The sequence below is a fragment of the Lissotriton helveticus genome, chromosome 5_1 (genome assembly GCF_964261635.1).
Source record: "Lissotriton helveticus chromosome 5_1, aLisHel1.1, whole genome shotgun sequence".
NCBI classification, from domain to species: domain Eukaryota; kingdom Metazoa; phylum Chordata; class Amphibia; order Caudata; family Salamandridae; genus Lissotriton; species Lissotriton helveticus.
The window spans coordinates 862,742,434-862,758,767 of NC_136065.1; the positions used below are offsets into that span (position 1 = coordinate 862,742,434).

General features: G+C 44.8%; 1 protein-coding gene across 1 annotated transcript in view; it reads left to right on the plus strand.

Annotated features, from left to right (window-relative positions):
- The first annotated feature begins 4,863 nt into the window (after window positions 1–4,863).
- The window catches only part of PARG (poly(ADP-ribose) glycohydrolase), a 911,041-nt gene continuing 899,570 nt past the window's right edge, over window positions 4,864–16,334 (plus strand). Inside the window, exon 1 of the mRNA XM_078643350.1 lies at window positions 4,864–5,194. Coding sequence (XP_078499476.1) covers window positions 5,050–5,194 — 145 coding nt within the window. The 5' untranslated portion in view covers window positions 4,864–5,049. The remainder of the gene's footprint in view (window positions 5,195–16,334) is intronic.

Consider the following 16,334-nt stretch of genomic DNA (forward strand, 5'->3'; position numbering starts at 1 on the left):
GAATACCCTGCTCTGGGTTTTTTATTACGAAGTTATGGATCCAATGATTAAAACATGATGCCTCTTCACAATGATTTGTTATTCCATACTTTCATTTATTACACTTATATTCCAATGCATTTCGGCAGCATTTACCGCCTTCATCAGGGAAATGAATTCTACAAAAATCAAAGAATGAATAATAATCAGCATCAGTAATTTCATTAGGTTCATTACTTATTACTGTTAATACAGAAACTATACTCTATTTCATTGGTTAGTTAAACATGTGCCAAATTTTAAGTGTGCGCAAGGCGTGAGTTGGAATATCTATTCCCAAAACTAGTGATACCATTCACAACTTTCACAAATAGACCTCCTTGGTGAGTTCTGGGCGTTTCCTACGTCTAGCAGTTTGTAGGTTTTCGCTATGGCGGTATCTAAAAAAATGCTAATTGTTCCGCCTCGCTTAGCGCGCTGGGTGGTTGATTATAACACTCCCCACAGCGGGAGCCTCTGGAAGCTTCTTAGTTAGGGAAGTTTCTACGCGCTTTCTGTCCCTTGCCTGGCAACTGTGTTTGCTCACCTTCGCGTGTATGGCGCCCTGTGCTGCGGTCCACCCGCGGGTTCGTTTCTCTTCCGGTGTTCTGACTTGGAAGTTCGCGCATGCGCACTAATATGGCCCTCACGGGTTTTTTCTTTTTTCTCGGTTTTTTTGTATCTATAACTTTATAAGCTACCCATAGTAAAATGGCAAATAGATAAATATATTAAAACACGCTTTCTTTGTATTTGGTCATGTTTATTACTTTTGCAGTTTTAAATCCATTTGCATTTTAGCCCTTTGTGTTTATAATTATGGTGGCAAACCCACCTTCCTTAACGTTTGTTGGATTGTCATTCTCGTTTCATATTAATTTGATGTTTCACATGTACTCTCACATTATTTAAATTTAAAGCGCTCTTTTTTATCTATAAGGTTAATTAATGTATAAATAAATGGGAAAGTGAGTGGACCCAGATGGGTGCCGAAGTTGGTCGCTGGGCTGCTAACTCCACCCTCTAACTCCACCCTCTAACTCCACCCTCCAACTCCACCCTCTAACTCCACCCAACTCCACCCTCCAACTCCACCCTCTAACTCCACCCTCTAACTCCACCCTCTAACTCCACCCTCTAACTCCACCCTCCAACTCCACCCTCCAACTCCAACCTCCAACTCCAACCTCCAAATCCAACTCCACCCTCCAAATCCAACTCCACCCTCCAAATCCAACTCCACCCTCCAAATCCAACTCCACCCTCCAAATCCAACTCCCCCTGCAACTCCAACTCCACCCTCCAACTCCAACTACACCCTCCAAATCCAACTACACTCTCCTAATCCACATCTAAATCCACCCTACAAATCCACCCTACAACTCCAAATCCACCCTCCAACTCCACCCTCCAACTCCAAATCCAACTCCACCCTCCAAATCCACCCTCTAACTCCACCCTCTAACTCCACCCTCCAACTCCAACTCTACCCTCCAAATCCAACTCCACCCTCCAAATCCAACTCCACCCTCCAACTCCTACTCCACCCTCCAACTCCTACCCCACCCTCCAACTCCAACTACACCCTCCAACTCCAACTACACCCTCCTAATCCAAATCCACCATACAAATCTACCCTCCAACTCCAAATCCAAATGCACGCTCCAACTCCACCCTACAACTCCAAATCCACCTTCCAACTCCACCTTTCAACTCCACCCTCCAAATCCACCCTCCAAATCCACCCTCCAAATCCAATCTCCAACTCCACACTCCAACTCCACCCTCCAACTCCACCCTCCAACTCCACCCTCGAACTTCAACGCCACCCTCCAGAATCCTTCTTTAACTCCCTGTTCTCTTCTGCTGTGCTGATCTGCTCCTATCTTCCACCCACCTCCTTCTCTAACTCCCTGTTCTCTTCTCCCATGCTGATCTGCTGCTCTCTTCCACTCTGTCTCCTTCTCAAACTCACTGTTTTCTTCTACTGTGCTAAACTGCTGTTCTCTTCCACCCGCCTCTTTCTCTAACTCCCTGTTCTCTTCTCCTGTGCCGATCTGCTGTTCTCTTCCACCCTGCAGCCTTTTTAACTTCCTGTTTTCTTATCCTGTGCTGATCTGCTGCTCTCTTCCACCCGCCTCCTTCTTTAACTCCATGTTCTCTTCTGCTGTGATGTTATGCTGCTCTCTGCCACCCACCTCCTTCTCCAAATCCCTAGTTTGTACTCTTCTCCCGAGCTGAACTGATGCTCTCTTCCAACTGCCTTCTTCTCTAGCTCCCAGTTCTCTTCTCTTCTCCTGTGCTGATCTGCTGCTATCTTATATCCGCCTCCCTCTTGAACTCCCTGTTCTCTTCTCCTGTACTAATCTGCTGCTCTCTTCCACCCGCCTCCTTCTTTAACTCTATGTTCTCTGTTCCTGTGCCGATCTGCTGTTCTTTAAAACCCGCCTCCTTCTTAAACTCCATGTTCTCTTCTCCTGTGCTGATCTGCTGCTCTCTTCCACCCGCTTCCTTATTTAACTCCATGTTCTCTTCACCTGTGCTGATCTGCTGCTCTCTTCCACCCGCTTCCTTATTTAATTCCATGTTCTCTTCTCCTGTGCTGATCTGCTGCTCTCAAACACCCGCCTCCTTCTTTAACTCTGTTATTTTCTCCTGTGCTAATCATCTGTTATCTTCCACCCTCCTCCTTCTTTAACTCCCTGTTCTGTTCTCCCATCCATCCAGATCTGCTGCTCTCTTCCACCCCGCCCCCTTCTCCAAAACCCTGTTCTCTTCTCCCGTGCTGATCTGCTGTTCCCTTCCACCGCCTACTTCTCTAACTCCCTGTTCTCTTCTCCTGTGCTGAACTGCTGATCTCTTCAACACGCGTCCTTCTTTAACTTCCTGTTCTCTTATAATATGCTGATCTGCTGCTCTCTTCCACATACATCCTTCTGTAAACGCACACTCACATACATACATACAATGCATGCACACACATACAACAACACACATACAACCACACACATCTATCTATCGCCCTCACTCTATCGCCCTCACTCTATCTATCACCCTCACTCTATCTATAGCCCTCACTCAATCTATCTATCGCACAACAATAGCATCAATCAGGGGCACCACAACATCACTATGCGCTACCACAGCATCACTGAATGCTACAGCATCACTTGTCGCCACCACAACATCACTCAGCGCCACCACAGTATCAATCTGTGCAAACATTCAACAACAACTGGTTCAAATATGTTCTCTCAATGTTTCAAGCTTTATTACAAATGTCACAAAAAGATGTTATTTCACTTCTGTACTTGGATTTTCGACCAATAAAATACAATCAACATAATCTTCACATAAGGTACTTACAAAATTTTAAGCTATTGCCATTATAAATTACAATAACTTTTTTTTAAGTATTCATTATTTAAAAAAAATTAAAAGCCATAGTTATTTGTAGTATCAATACATATAAGTCACGTAATTAACACACATGTTTCATGACAAATGCTATAAGTGTCACATTTGCAAACGTTAAAAGTATTGGCATTGTAAATGACAAAGCTAATCATTTCGCTATTTACAAAACAAACACATAAACATACATTGTGTCATTTACAAGACCAATAGCTCAAACTTTCCTAATGCGAGACCTATTGCATTGCAAATGCTTGTTCTTACACAGCAATCATCGACCAAGCCAATAGTCTAAGCTGGTTTAAGGTGTATCTCAAATTGATGTGTCACAGGAAGCTCAAAGAGGAGCCAAAATACAGGTCGGGTGGCACACAATGACAATCAGAGAAATGTAGTTTACGTGTTTAATAATTACATAAGTCGCGTCCGTTTTATCGACCCCAACTTTTTCCATACTACTTAAAGCCCTGCTTTCAGACAACGCTGGCAGTTGAACGTCCGAGGTACAGAGGTTAATTCCTTAAAAAAATACCCTTTCAGTCTTGAGAAGTGAAATACTGTTCGGAGTTGTGCGAAATACTATAATATGCCACACTTTAAATCGATGAAACGTACAATAGACAAATATTGGGCAGAACATTATAGATAAATCTACTTTACATGACTATGGAAGTGTTTTCCCAGTGTGTTCTTGTGGTCTGAGAGTCTGCCATATTGTGCAGTACTATCTTTCTACCTGTGCTTAGTACTCATGTGTAACCTGCACCCGTCACTTTCTCTTGTAACACACTGTTTTCTACCTCCTACAATTGTTTACCTGCACAAGTGCCACCATTCCCTTCTTATTTCTTCTTGTGCTTGAGTGCCCTCCATATATTGCAGTATTATAGCTTTATGTTTACCTTGTACGCTTTTGTAACTTGCACACGTCACTTTTTCCTCCTGTATTACACCGTTTGCTACCTCTTTTATTTTGTTGGTTCACGATTGTCACTTTTGTAATGCACCGTTTGCTACCTTTTGTATTTTGCTGGCTCACGATTGTCATTTTTGCTTCATTTAATGTAACGTTTGCCTTTTTATTTGGTTCACTTGTTATGTTCTCATGTACCAGTTCTGTTCCTATTGTGAAGCGCTCTGACACCTTCGGGTAAAGTCCGCGCTATATAAAAATGCACAAATAAATAAATAAACATTACATTAACCCTCAGATACACTCACACACTGACTCAGCCTGACCGTGACTAGTAGGCTTTCACATAGCCAATCTAAAGCCACTGTGTGCAGTGCCTTAGACCCAACAGCCAATGAACAGGGAGGATTCCATTAGCCTATCGCATAGAAGTACCATGAACCAATCCAAGGTCATCACGCTTTTCTTTCACAAACAGGGTTTGCTTATTCCTACCTGATTGGTCGTGAGGACCTGGATGGGGTACCCTGAACTCTGGCCCTGCTCGCCGTAATTAAGTTGCGGAAGAGAAGTCCCCTTTTAAAGGAATAGGAAGAGGTTACGGGTCTGTCTCAGATGACTAGATGCCCAAAGAATTTATGCACATGTCACCCTTTCCCCATGCCCTCCCGCTTTCATTTTCTCCCCACTAATATGTGTTCAGCATGAGTGAAGGTCCTCTGGGAGAGCCTGTAAGCAAAAGAGCAAGGCTGGGCATCTCTGAGGTGGATGGGAAACCAACAGCCCAGCCGCACGTTTCCCACACTCTGCAGGACCAAACATCTCAAAAGGGAACTGCTACTGCTGCAGGTAAAATACAGTTAATGTTTAATCTTAAATACTTTTGCGAGTTTGAAACAGGATAAAACAACACATCCTGGTGCCTGGTAGATAACAAAGGAAGAGAAGATTTGATCTAGTGATTATGTTGCTAACATTAGACCCATGGTAACTGGTTTGTAAAACTGCAATTGCATCTATACTTATTTAACCCTTACTACCCCTGACGAGGCATTGAAACACTTTACGCCGGGCAGCATGCACCGGAACCCAAAGTTAGCTGTGACCATTAGTTGAGGCTCTATGTGAGATCATGGAGATGTTTGGTGGGATTAGTAGAGGAGCTTGAAGAAATTAGGTATTGGTAGATTGCAGGGGTGTTAGGTTCAAAGAAGGAAATGTTGTGATCTCGGATATGAGGTTTGGGTAATTTCCAGAAATACAATCTTAGAGATGAGGCAACATGCACGTGAATTTGAGAAGGTTTTGCTCAGAGTGAGAGCAAGCAGGGGAGGGAAGGAGAGTGCCATTAGAAAGGAGATGGTCATTCAAAAGAAAAAAAAAGAGGCAACAGCCAGCGGTTTAAATAAAGGTCAGATATTCATGACCGATTTAGAATTAGATGGGATTGTTTTTGACATGGCACGCTGTTTGACGATGCAAGACTTTAGAAAGACATTGCATAATTTGCATGCAACAATAGTGATCTATTAGGTACTTTTGATAGGCAGTATAATAAGGTGAACAATATGTCAACTGCTAGGCTAAAACTAGATTACCACTCCAACAAAGCAAGCTGATCAGTTTAGCGGTTTAAAGTAACTTAATGGCAGAATACATATACTGGGAAATATCAAGAGCTCTAGCCTGTGCTCGAAGGAAGCAGAAACCGTATGATCATAGCAGTGTGAGAAAATATATTGGTAAATAACACCAACATTGAGAAGGAGATTTTGCAAATTGTGAAGTGGGTGTCAGGTTAGTTTATCTTTTGGTTTAGCTCACAGTATGTATTATAAACATAAGAATGGGATCCATTTTGGATGCCCTGGTTGTGGTACGGGATAAGATGGAGAGCAAGGATAGCTTCTCCAGACATTGGAAGTGTATTGCTGTTATTCCAGAGGCTGAAGAGTAGAGATCCAGACACTGAGTGAGTAGATGGGTGACTGGGCTCCGATTAGACATTAAAAAAATGCTTTCGTCTTCAGTGAAATTGCAAGATAATGGGCAAATACATTTATTTTCCTTTTCTTTAATTCCTGTATTTTCCAACTTAAGGAATGTATACAAATATAACTGTAAAGCTTTTTTCCTCCTATATTTTCATTTATAAAAATGTCAAAGTTTATTTCAGATTGTAGGAAAACAATAGGGAGTGGATGTAGTCAAATAATCTAGTGTTTGTGACACAAAACCTAGACCTTTGAAATTCTTAATTTATGTTACCGAACCCAAATTCAACTCCCACCTTTGCATAAAGTTTCAATAAGTTGCTGTGTGTGGTTGAGTGCCATAGTTTCAATTATTCATTGACTTATCCCCCTGAATCCAAGATAACTTTACCACATAATCTGATAATAGTTTTGTCATTAATAATAAGGTATTTAGTAAGTTAAAGCATATGTTTCAAGAGGCACAAGTTAAGCAACAAGCTGAAAGCTTGTTTTGTATGTCTGTAAAGTAGAACCATTCAGGCCCAATCCGGACCACATTGCCTCCAGATTCTCCAATCCTTCGAGAGGGCGTCGGCCTGCGCCTTAACCCAGCGAAATCTAAATTGGTCCCCCTCCACTCCTCCAGAGAGTGTGTGGATTGGCAAACTATAATGGCTTTCATTCAAATTTCTCAGTTTCTTGGTGGCGCTGATTTCAGAGCTGACTTGGTCCCTCAACTTCGCCCAGTTGCTCAAATGCACAAAAGGCGACCTCCGTTGTTGGCAATCCCTCCTCCTCAACACCCCTCGGCAGGATCGCCCTCTTCAAAATTATGATCTTGCCACGTCTCCTGTATGTACTCCAAAACTTTCCTCTCCACCTCCCCCACAGTTGCTTCCGGGGACTAGATAGGGTGATCACGACCTTCCTCTGGGGTGGCTTGAGACCACAACTGGCCCTCTAGTGCTGTCAGCAGGCCCCGTACGATGGGGCATGGGGAAGACAAACCCCTACCTGTACTATCTCGCCACCCGTCTCCTGGTGATCCATGACTGGTATAATGGGGGCTGGTCGAATCTGGCCTACCAGGCTGGAGCTGGAACGCCTCGAGTTCTCCGGGATCCAGGCCATGTTCTATGGAGCTCCAATTCCTCACACCCTACCGGCAGTCAATCGCACCGACCTCCTCGCGTGGCTTTCTGCGCTGCGACACACTCAGTGGGATGCCAAAATTACACTTCAGGCACTCCTTGGCACGGAACCTTGTTGCAGGAAGTTGGGATACTGGTGGGTTTCCAGCTCTGGGATTTGATAGGAATCACCCACCTGGAGGATGTATGGAGGGGTGAACGCCTCTCTTCTTTTCAAGAACTGCAGCACACATACTCCCTACACTAATCAATTCTACAAATACCTCCAATAACAACATGCCCTTACCTTCTACGTCCCTGACCGCACAGCAATCCCGGAATTCAGCCTGCTGGAGGATAAACTCCTTATCGGTAGCCTGGGGAAGGGGGAATATCACAAATCTATTGATCTCTAATAAAGAATACGCCCTTAGGGCCCCTTGGGAGCAATGGATGAGCCCTCTGGGGAAGGACGACTGGAGGGATGCACTGATGGCCCTAGGGTGCTCACTATATCGGCCAGGCTCCACATCATTCACATTTACTACCTCCTTTTTGGATATCTCACCCCGGTACAATTGCACAAATCATGTTTTCTCCCCACCCCCAGGTGCCCGCGTGTGAGGCGGAGCCAGCTAACTACTGGCCGCTGATTGTGGCTGACCTAAGGAACGTCCTGGGCTGGGGTAGATGGAGGGGTTGGACGGATCCCATGCTGACCGGCTGTTCCTAGGGACAGCCTGCTTAGTGGCCAAAAGAAATATAGCGGCGGCCTGGAAGAGCTCAAAATCTCCTTCTGTCGCAAAGTGGCGTAAAGGAGTGGATTGGTGAGCCACTCAGGAAAGAACTGTTTACGAATGCATATGGCGCAAGTAGCTGGGCTTGATAGGCTGAGATTCTGTAGCTCATGGTGGGTAGGCCCAAAGTGGCACTACTGTCCTCGACTACTGCACAGCCTTCAGGGGAAAATTATGAAAATGTATTCTGCTCTCTTGTTGCATCACAATGCTGTACTGTTTACTTCGTTGTCTATAAAACCAATAAAATTGAGTATCAAAATAAAGGTAGAACCATTCAATTGCTGATTTTATATTGCATGCCACAATTGAACTTGTTTTCCCTTAGAAACTGTGTACCATCACGTATCATTGTGTTGGTTCACCTCAGTAATGTTGACAAATCATTCTTGTGTAAGATGTGCCATCATCTGTATTGTCATCAATGTTATCTTCTATGATAATATGAGGCGTGCAGGGTTGGGAGTTAAGGTGTTGTCAGTACGTTAACTTCAAGTGTTGATGTAACTCTGGTTTTTAACTGCTTCCCTAGAGTCTCAACTGAACCTATAATAAATTGCATGTGTTTCGTAATGATATGCCTTCTCAAGCTTGTTAGGGCTCACCTGAGGCAGCCCACATGCGCTGTTGCATGCAACGATCTATTGTTTCTTGAAAACAAAAACTCTATAAAGCTGCTTTTAGCCTCCCTGTTACTTTCATTTGGTTGGCTTCATTGGCACTCTTATTTTCTTTCTTTTCTTTGGTGAATGCATTTCGGCTTTATTTCCTGTCCGTGTTTTCTTCCGTGGAGCATTGACTAAGTACTGATTGATTTCTTTAATAGTTTTCTTTGGCACTGTGTTTGTGGTACTCTTTTATGAGTTTGTAGTGATTGATTGTATGTTCTTTTTACCTGCTGGTATGCCACCCTATCTGTTTATTTAGCTGCTTTTATGCCCTTTCATGTTTACTTTTTAGGTTTCGCCCTGGCCGTTGCAACTGCGTAGCAGTTGCTCCGCCCATGACGAAATCTCATGATCCTACATATGGGGCTTTGATTCCGCCTCTGTCTCACATTGGCTAGCTCCAAAAATGGAGGCTAGCCATTGGGAGACAGAGGCTGTCAATCTCGCTTTCCCGTGAAAACGCGATTCGGGGGGCGTTTCTGTGTGTTTTTTTAAGTCCCGCCCTCTCCTCTTCCCATTGGCTGGAATTTTACCTTCCATCCAATGGGAAGGGGAGAGCACGAAAAACACGCCCCCGAATCTGCCGGCCGGGACACCCCTAGTGACGTCATTCCCCGGGCCGCGCTCTGATTGACTGCCGGCCCGGGAACTTTTGTTGACAAAAATACCACCTGTTTACATTTTGCTATTCTGTAGCAGCTAGGAGATTTAAAAAGAATGTGTGTAAAACGGACAGGATTCTTTTGGAACACTGCAAATATGCCCCTGTTACCTCTAATAATAATTCTGAAACCATTTAGACAACTCTAAAATATTATAACAGATTTCGTTATATGCTTGTTTTACATCTATTTCATAAGGGAAAATATACTGTTTTGCCGAATATGTTTACCGGCCTGGGCTTAAAAATACAGAATACTGGCCGCAATGCGAACCTTGACACAAAGTCCCTCAAAGATTTGAGAAATATATTTGTTAATTTGAAGCACCACTCATATTTCTTCTATGCAGGTTGACTTTGGCCCAATCGGCAAAACGTTCCTCCTCCAGTCTCAGCGGCCCAGAAGGCCTGCGAACCTCAGATGTGTTCGTTATTGGTGGTAACTCAGGGGCCGTTCCTGCGTGCTTGTCACTGGGAGATGGTGCCTGCCGTGCCTGCATACAGCTCTATGGGCTGTGTGCGTGGAAGACAGGCGGACCCTGAGTGCAGCAACCGCTGGCCCCGCCCGGACCTCTGACGCTGTGACACCGGGCCCGGCAGCCGTGCCAGGAAGTGACCTGCGGCTGCACATGCCGGTCGGAGAGGAGGCAGCTGCAGGACCCATCGCAGCCCGCACATACGTACCGCCAGCATGCTGCCCGAAGCCCCGGAGGGCCAGCTCAGCGCCGTCAGCAGGGCCCTCTCCGCTGGTACGTGCTGCGTAGTTCTCCCGCCACCCATCCTACCGGGCGGCGTTCACCGTGACCTGCCTTTTAAAGCTCTGGAGGCGTTCATTGCCGGTACCGCGATGCCCAATATCCCCAAACATTACCTCACCCCCTCTAACTTACCCCTCACTTTTTAAAGATCAGGGGGTAGCATTGTTTCATGATGTCCACTGTGTATGGTTCTAAAGGCATGTTTGAAGGTCTTGGTCTTCAGAGCTAGTTTGAGTAGCACTTTCTCTTCCAAGGCAATTATTCGTACTCCTTGAGTATATCGGAGGAAAAAAAGGGACTGGCTAGTTGTTGGTCCAGAATGGTTTTTTTGTTGTTGACATTTTTAATTAAAGAAATGACATGCTATATTAGTGTTGTCTGGAGTACATTGAGAATTACTAAATGCTTCCTTGTGCGTTCATGGTTTGATTGGTGGATTTCTGCAATTCTTGATAAATGACCTTTTTGTACCTCTTTTATTGTGTCCCAACCTGTGTCTCTTGCAACTTATTAAATCCACAGTAGTTAATGTTTAAGCCACGTTAATAGTATTTTTTACAAATTATTATTTTTTTTTGTATTATTAGTTTGGCAAGTTCTTATTTGAACTATTTAGTTCACTACCCGATTTCGCCTTTACTGTTTGAAATGGTTTCCAAAGGCGAAACCATTGCATTGTAAATGCTTGTTTAGTTTTGGGTCTGCTGCTCCCTCACTCGTTGTTTACTTTCCAGATTTTTCAAAACTTCACTTTTCAGTAAGCCTCTTTTCTCAGGCCATTCTTATCCAAGCTGCATAACAACAAATGAATTACATTTTAATAAAGTTACATGTTGCAGCATTCAGTAAGTGTGTGCCTATTTAAGACTTGTCCTCTTTTTGGTTGCATTCAGTGTAATGCATACTTCCTTCCCAATTTGGGAAAGACAATGTAAGGTACACGTTTTTAAATTCTACCTATTAGTGATATTGGCACTTGCTTAAATGCATCTGTATGTGTGCAGTTAGCAGTTCATAGTTTGTACACCCCAATAACATGCCATACCCTCCTCAAACAATAACATACAATAACAGGCAATAACATACTATACAATAAAAGACCATACTATACCATATTATACAATTACAAACCCATAGCATACCATATAATTCTGTGCAATAACAAGCCATACCATAACATAAAATAGAATAGCAGCCCATACCATACTATAAAATGACAGACCATACTGTACTATATATTGACACGCTGCACCACATCATACTATCCAAAAAAGTCATCCACTCCTCCCTTTTCCTCTGCCCACATCTGAACCCTTAAGGGATCCGCACCTCAACTTTACCTCTACAAAACCGTGACCTGCAAGTCACCATCACCTACTTTTCCCACTACCCATCCCTAAACCATAAAATCACTTTAAAAAAAAACAAACCATAAATAACATACAAAGTATGTTATTTAAAAAAGTACTAACCTGCATGGTTAAGGTACCTATTCTTACAGGTGTGGTAAATGTTGCAAGATGAATGCTGTTTCCCCTCGGGCAGGACACAAATGTTTTGAGGGCACTGTCGGTTGTTTTATGTCCTTCAGTTTGTTTGGCAGGCACCTTCGTCTCTTTGACAGTTTCCGCCTCCCTTGCCCCCACATCCTATACTTTAGTTCTTGCCTGAGACGACTCGTGATCTGTCGCTTGCAAGACATTTTATTTACTTAATGGCCTTATAGACCACCCATTGCTTACCATTGGTTAGCTTCAATGTCACTCCTATTTCTCTCTCTTTGGTCTGCAAGTGCTGGCTTTACTTACTCTTCGTCTGTTTGTTCCTATCATGGAGAATGTCCCAATTAATGCTCCCTTGCCCGGTGCCCTTACACTGCTTGCCGCTTTCAGAGGTACTTTTTTTTATTCCATTCATATTCACTCCTTTCCTCTTCCCCCCCCCTATCCTGCATTGTTGCTTCCTCCACCGTACCAACCATCCTTTTGCGTTTTGTGCTTGTCTAGTTTGCCAATCCCCAGTTGGTGCTTGCCCTATCCCCCTCCCTATTTGTTGCTTGCCTCCACCTGCCCTGTCAGAAAAACTAGCACCCAGCAGTCACACCAGGGGGTGTCAAGATGCAACAAAGATACAACCTTCCCTGCACTGCCTGCTCTACCTGTCCATTTTGGTGCTGTCCTCATGCAGGGCCAAAACGGAAAAAACTTCAGCTGCTTTTTTTCTCCCAACTTTCAGCCATGCTGCACAGTAGCTGCGCTGCTGTTGAACACTGTTAAAAGGAAATTGACAAATCCAATAACTCTCCCTTAGGTGACAGCTATTGGCTTTGCCAATGCTTGTTTTATTTAAAATGTAAGTTATTCTTATACATATTCATCACCAGGAAATCAGGGTAGCAGGAATCTATTAATCATCATAATAATTATATAATTAGGCTTTCCTGTTTTCAGTTTCTATTTTTGGTAAATTCTGGTGGTGTTTGGTCAGTGTTTTCCAGTGATTTCAATACCTGGAAAAAACAGTGCTTTTCAGTGGTTACTCATTTTCGCGCCATAAAAAACTACTGAAACTGTGTTTTATCAGTGTTTATGGAACACTTTGCTTTTATTATTGCTGGCTTTCTTCAATGATGCATGGTATATAGACATTGTACGTACAGTGTATATGAAGCCCAAATAAATGTTTACAAGTCGAATTTATTGTAGTACACCATACAATATTTCTTTAGTGATTCTTTGGTCATTCACGCTCTCTCTTTCTTTCCCATGTACACTTTTACTTGTGAAAAGGCCCTCTCGACATTGGCACTTGAGACTGGCAACGCCAAAACAGCCAGTAAACAATTTGCCAACTCTGGCCACTGACGTAGCTTTCCATGCCAATACTGGTGCACCTCAATGTTGACATTCTCTGGGCCAGGTTCTGCGACATATGTATTGAACTGGGTGCATATGGCCTCAGAGGTATTAAAGCGGTCAAAAAGGAAGCTGTATTTTTCAAAGTCCAGAGAAAATTCCCCTTTACGGAAGGGGGTCTAACACTTGTGCAGAGTACCACAGTGAGGCTTCATTGGCTTCAAACGCCATGGCTGGTGGAGGGACATTTTTATGCATCATAGATAGCCATTTCTCATGCATGGTAAAATAAAATTTCCTGAATTGGTCCTCAACACTTCTTTGCTTACCAAGTGGCAAGCATTCTAACAGGGAACATGTTGCAGTGCCAAAGTCACTAAAAGTATCACCTAGCCTACTCTCGAGGAGATGTTTGACATCGACACCAATTATTTATATGGTGCTAACTCGACCTGAAGGTATTGAAGCGCTTTACATGAGCACCTGTTGCGTTACACAAGGGCACATTCATTTTTGTTTTTGTTAGGGACGGGTAGATGTGATTTGTGATTTGCCCAGAATCACAGGATGTTGAGCGTCATTGCCGATATTCGAACCCTGCTAGATGTGGGGTCAACTGCCCTGTAACACAAGGGATTGTACAGAGTTCCCCTAGTAAGGGTCTATAAGGGAGTCTCGCTCTCAGTGTAGGTGGTGGAGAGAAAGGAGCCAAAGGGTCCCTTTTCGGAACTAAGAAACCTCATACAACTGCAAGGCTGGATGACATATTTCATTCAGCCCTTTGTGATGTTGTTTGCATCATCGGCTTCCTGCTCCTGCGTCAAGCCGGCGCTGCAATGCCTGACGGGTAACACTATGTGTTACTCTCTGTCGGAGTTCTTTTGTTCCTTGCCGTGATGTTTTGGTTTGTGAGGTACAAAAAATAGGTGAAGTAGTGAGCGGAATGTGGGTTAAATTAAGTTAGGTAGTCCACTAAGAAAACTTTAATGGTGTGGCTAGCTACTTGATTAAAAAGTGAAAAGAGGGGTATAGAGGACCAAGTTAACCATTAGTATGGCCTCATTTCAACCCTCCAACATGGTCGACATGTTTCATGCCCACAAGGGGCAATTCTTCAGGACCAAAAAATATAGTGCTCATATACTTAAAAAGTACCCTTGGGGAAACCTCAAGAGTACGCTTAATACAACCTTGTTAGGCCAATGCCCGGAGTTCAGCCAAAAAAGTACTGTCACACCGTCGGACCTGGGAATACAAACAGGAAACAACAGAATCGTCTGTCATTAATTGCTCAGAAACTAAGCTTTTTTCATTATCCCCGAATATAGATCAAACTGAAAGGGTAACACCCAAGCCATAGTGATTCAATCGGTCGCAGGACCGTTGGGTTTGTGCAGGGCGTGTGCGAAAAAACGAGAGGGAGACTCTTTATAACCAAGTGGTCCCAGGTAGGAAGTTTAACTGGGATCAAGGCGTCTTTGGAGTGATTATACAAAGACAGCCCGTAAACAAACATAAACAAAACAAAACAAAACAAAACATAGGGAATGTTGATATTTACAAGAGGAATCTTACAAAGAAGTAATAGCGCCTCTAGTGTCAACCGTGCAAGGGTAGTTAACATTGAACAATATAAAGAAACTCTCCAATAAGGGTGGGAGAGAGAGAGCACAATAGAGAGTTTCTATATGCTGAGTGCATCTAAATTGTGCTTAGCAGGTGGTTTATCAGCACTGGTGCTTGCAGTAGATATGGGCTTACCAATCTCAAGGTTGTCTCTATCTGCGCGGCTGGTTCCAGTGGGGTGTGTGCTAGAGGGGTTGACCTGTGGAGATAATCAGTATCAAAGAAAAGTAGGATCAACCTTTCTGACCCTACTGGGTGATGAATTAATTATAGGGGAGGACGGGATCACTAGAGGGCCGTTAGAGGCAACGTCCCGTCAAGCCATGCTAGTCGGAATGGCCGAGTCCCAGCCACAGTCCGCGGTACCGCTCGCTGCAGCCCGTCCGCGCCACCCACGAGAGCCTCAGAGCGGATGGGCGGGGAGCTGTCAGGCAGCCACGTTAGTAACAGGAGAGTGCCTGCGAGGTGGCGGGCCCGGGCCGCGAGGCAGGCGTGGCCGCTAGACCCGGCGGGGGCTGTTACCACCGACCGCAGGCGGGCGGAGGAAGCCGCCTCGAGCGGTCTCCCAGGGGGCCGTCGAAGGAGTCCTAGAAGCTTACCTTAGCCACGGAGGGACAGTGCCGCTAGAAACCTACCCCCACTCGCAGCGGCGTGTGGTGAAGACGCGAACCAGCCGGTACTGCGCAAGAGTCCACACGCCGGTTAAATGTCAGAGTGGAGAACGTAGGGAGGGCGGGCGGCGGGGTGTGTCCCCTGACGCGTGGGGCAGGCAACCAATCACGGCCATCTCATGGAGGAGATGGAGGTGTTGCTGCATGTAAGGGAACGTGAGAAAAGAGGTGCAGGGTTTAGGAAACGGCACGTTTCTCATCAATGCGAAGCCTCAGTCACCCCCTATCACTCGTCAGCTGGAGCCCAGTGAGTGTATTAAAGGGGAAGAGAACCAAAGGTGGGGGAGGCGGTAATAGTGGGCGGCCCTCGTTTTTTAGGGGGGGGAAAGTGGGGGTAGAGAGGGGGGGAACCCATAATAGCGCAGGGCGAACGGTGCCCCACGTGGTAGCCTAGCCCCATGGGAGGTGAGGGGGTGACGAGCTGGGGAAGGTGAAATGACTGGAACATTGGAAACAGGCACATGACCTAGCCAGTCAGTCCACGGGCAGGTACCAAGGCGGACAAACAAGGCGGACCCCAGAGGTTATAATTAGTTGGAAGAGTTATCATTGTCGGTGATGCCATCGAGAGGTGTATGGACCCAGCCCATCCATTCAGAAGGGAGGAGCTGGGGTATACCAGACATGCTCATATGGGTACAGACAAGGTGTCTGCATACATTCTCTGGTGGTGACGTCAAAGTGAGAGGGACAGGTCAGAGGGTTAGTTGGCTAGTTGATTCCAAGGGACGGAGTCGTTCAATCCGCAAGAGTCTAACTGTAAACGGTGCACCCACCTCTGTTCCAGTCTATACAAAGATTGTTGACTAATGGATGGGTGGCATTCCAACACTACCCATTGCATGTT